The 3668-nt window shown below is 40.5% G+C and overlaps 1 protein-coding gene across 1 annotated transcript; it reads left to right on the top strand.

Annotated features, from left to right (window-relative positions):
* The first annotated feature begins 365 nt into the window (after positions 1-365).
* On the top strand, positions 366-2105 carry LOC124281443 (neuronal acetylcholine receptor subunit alpha-7-like). The gene has a single exon (XM_046717491.1). It carries the CDS (start codon positions 366-368, stop codon positions 1617-1619), a length of 1254 nt encoding a protein of 417 aa, XP_046573447.1. The 3' UTR covers positions 1620-2105.
* The last annotated feature ends 1563 nt before the right edge of the window (positions 2106-3668 follow it).

Genomic DNA, 3668 nt, shown 5'->3' with positions numbered 1-3668 from the left:
TATATATTCCCTTGCTCTTGCAGGCACCAATACATTAATGTATCACTGAAAGGTAGCGATAATTATCTGTTTGCAATTCTTTGTAGGTATTATTGAATTCTCATTTCGCCATGTGATCAGTACACTAAAAAACAATTCGGCCCTTAATTGTCCCGTCAAAAGAGTGTAGCATTTTATAATGGTCGGTCATAGATTAACTCTAATAGAAGCACCGACTCAAAGCGCAATTCCAACAATGTAGAGGTAAAAGCTATAGTCGACGACAAATCAGAAAGCCCTCTTTATCTGATTTACTCTATGACTCAGCACTACTGCCTTCCAGCCTAACAGGATACCCACATTGCTGCTGAAGTACAAGGTAGAGAATGTATGTGTTGGGGCTGTTCACAGAGCTAGGGCTGCGTCATCTCAAAGGAGTGACATGTGTACTGTGTCTACTGTTGCTACTGAAGGCGAGTAGAGGTCAGGACGACCACCATATATTTCGACTACACAATGACATCATCAGAAACAACAACCCACTGGTCAGACCAGTCAAGAACAGCAGTGACACTATCACGGTCTCTTTAGAACTTCATCTTGTCAGCATGTCTGATTTTGATGACGTTACTCAGACAGTGACAGCTAACGGGTTTTTGTTAGTGTCCTGGAAAGATGAGTTTCTAACCTGGAATGCCAGTGAGTATGGGGGAGTCAGTGAAATAAATCCTGACTATGGCAAGATTTGGAGACCTTACATTGCTGTCCGCAACGTGGTGGATCGCGTTCAGCCTCTGGGACTCGACTTTGGGGTCATGAAAGTGACAGCCCAAGGAATTGTGACTTGGGCACCTGGCGATACCTTCAAGACTTTCTGCCAAATGGATGTTACCAACTTTCCTTTGGATGAACAGGAGTGTGAATATATACTGTTTGCTTGGGGAAGTGATCTGAAAGAAGTTGATTTAAGATCGACTAACAACTCTATAGGATTAGGTTTGTTTAACCCCAACAGCCAGTGGGATATCACCGACACATCTGCTTCAAGAATTGTCTTTGAAAACAGTGGCTCACATCTTGCTTTTGTATACTACAAAATGATCCTGAAGAGAAAACCATCTCTGGCGATACTGACAACTCTCCTGCCTGCCCTGTTGCTGGGGTTAGTCAATGTGGTGGTGTTCCTCATTCCTGTGGAGTCTGGCGAGAAGCTGTCCTTTGCCATCACAGTGTTGCTGTCTTTCACTGTATCCCTGTCCTTCGTCACTGGACTGCTGCCACAGAATGGTGACTCGTTACCTATGTTTACTATCTTTCTTGTTGGCATGTTTATTATGAGCTCTCTCTACGTGTTCCTGACCATTTGGATCGTGCAAGTATTCCATCGTGACGCAGCCATCAGACCTGTTCCGTCGTGGATGGGACGTATGACAAGGTCCTGGGAGAGATGCATCCTTGGCACTCCTGCTGTTGGTACGGAGATCCTGTCACTGGACAAGAAGTCGAATGAATCATGGAATCCACCACCAATGACTTGGAAGCGGGTCAGCAGAATGATGAGCAGGATTTTCTTCTGTTTGTTTTTTATACTGTTCATCATAGTGACAGTGTGTTTTTTTCTGAAGACATCTTATTTTTAATGTAACGGAAACGATGATTAGTATATATATGACACAAGTAACCGATGGACACGGAGACAATACGATACTATGGTACTCATTGATTTCAGTGTGTTGTCAGTATTGTCTGCTAACTAACTTAGACATGTTACTTGCACCCCATTGGTTGATCATCGCAGCTGTACGGCTAAAGTATCGACAAATATACCATACCTGTGTATATTGCTATTATCATTTACTAAAAGAATTGACAGTTCTAGTCTTGTCTCTTACCGCACTGATGTACTTTTAAGTCGACTTGTTCCATTGTCATTGTAAATATTTCTCTGCATGTATTCAGGCCAATGTGTTTTTTGATTTGTGTGTTGATATTTTATAAAATGTCAACGAGGTGTTATATTTCTACTTAAGTATTACAGCATACGTATGGTATGGTTGTGTGCACCCCCAGGACAGAGGTTTCTGCAGCTGATTGTTGATTGTCCTTTACAACCGGGTAGAATAACATAGATATTGTCCGCAGTTCACATGTCAGTTGTAAATATTATATCAGTAGAATAACATGTGTATGGACGTGTCCATTGTTAGGATGTGTTTCTTTTAAAAGTTTCCATTACATAACAAATCTTTTAAGGTGATCTGAAATCGTGGACTGGTGTCCGCAATTGTCACTGTCGCTTCACACACCTGCCTCCACTGAATCTGATTGGGACATCGCTCAAATTGTAATAAAGAAAGTCAAAGTCCATAAAACCTTAGTGTGAATTTTATTCTCTTCTTTTGTCTCACGCAGTCCAGACAGTGATTGGGACTTCTCCCATCCCACAAAGAACTCTCGAACATAAGCCTTCTGCATTTCCCAGAGAACCTGGACACTTACTGATCTGCGCCAAGGTTATTTTTAAAATTAATTTATTTTAATGAAGAAAATTTCTTTGATGCAAATAAGAGAAGGAGAAAACATATTTGTTAAACATACATGTATGTACTAATGTAATTATTTCCAGAGGTTCACCTTATACTTCCAAATTTATGTTTCTGAATAGGGTTTACGAATCATACATGGGATTTGTTTTATGGAATATGCAAATAAAATATAACAAAATCAGCTATATGCATAATTAAATATACTTTTCAACTGAACATTCGTGTAACCTTGCTGTCATACCCCTGCTAGAATTTTAAAATGAATGCGCTGAAAAAAATGAAGGACCCCAGAAACGTCAGTCTCAAACATCCCCAAAGATGTTAAGTATAAGCCCTGTGTTAAAGATTAAAGCTGATAAGTATATATTAATATTATATATTGTTTTGAAACTCGCAGCGATTGTATAATTATATTATCTTAAATTGTCGGAAAGGCGGACGTAAAATCTCCAAAACCAGCCCGTAAGATGGTCAAGAAACACTCAGCACAAGCAAACTGAGGCGCAATCAGGGTTGGGCAACAGACAGAACAATATAACCAGTCTTCCTATTTTTTGGGTACATGCCAGCGAAGCAGTTTGCCTGTGGTTGCTCTCATGAGAGCCGTTACGTGCGTGTATTTGAATCTCCTACCATTCATGGCATTATTCTTATTTAAAACTTCACATTAGGCAATGCGAGTCTGTTAGCTATGTTCTTTGTACTGTCCATATGACGATTTATATATTTTCACGACTTTTAAACATGTTTCCATAAACGATTTAGTACACGGGATTAGCACCGCAACCATTACGCGCGTTCTGATTGATTTGTGGCATTTCCGCACATAACAAGCATCGATAAGGGGACGCGTCTTCTTGGAGGTTACGGAAAGGGGCGAGTGGTGATGAACGGTTCGGTATAGTTTGTAAGCTTTTCCTGAATATTGGCAATCACACTATCAAAAGGGAAAATTCAATAACATAAAAAAAACTCCTTGACTTTATCAAACAGGACAAGATCAGGTTTGTTGTCAGGATAGGCTGCATGCAGGCCCATTGTTTGATAGTGTGGCATGGTCACGCTGGATGACCTGGTTGAAATTGGGGAATGGTCATGCCTCATCACTTGGTTGATGGTGTGGCATTGTCATGCTTTGATGAC

This window comes from Haliotis rubra, unplaced genomic scaffold, assembly GCF_003918875.1.
Source record: "Haliotis rubra isolate DU_JTF1 unplaced genomic scaffold, ASM391887v1 Scf284, whole genome shotgun sequence".
Lineage (NCBI taxonomy): Eukaryota > Metazoa > Mollusca > Gastropoda > Lepetellida > Haliotidae > Haliotis > Haliotis rubra.
Note: the sequence above shows the minus strand (reverse complement) of the source record. Positions and strands in the feature narration are given on the sequence as shown.

Bases quoted from the DNA above. Each gene is read 5' to 3' on its own strand.
- LOC124281443 (XM_046717491.1), top strand. From the start codon at position 366: ATGTATGTGTTGGGGCTGTTCACAGAGCTAGGGCTGCGTCATCTCAAA.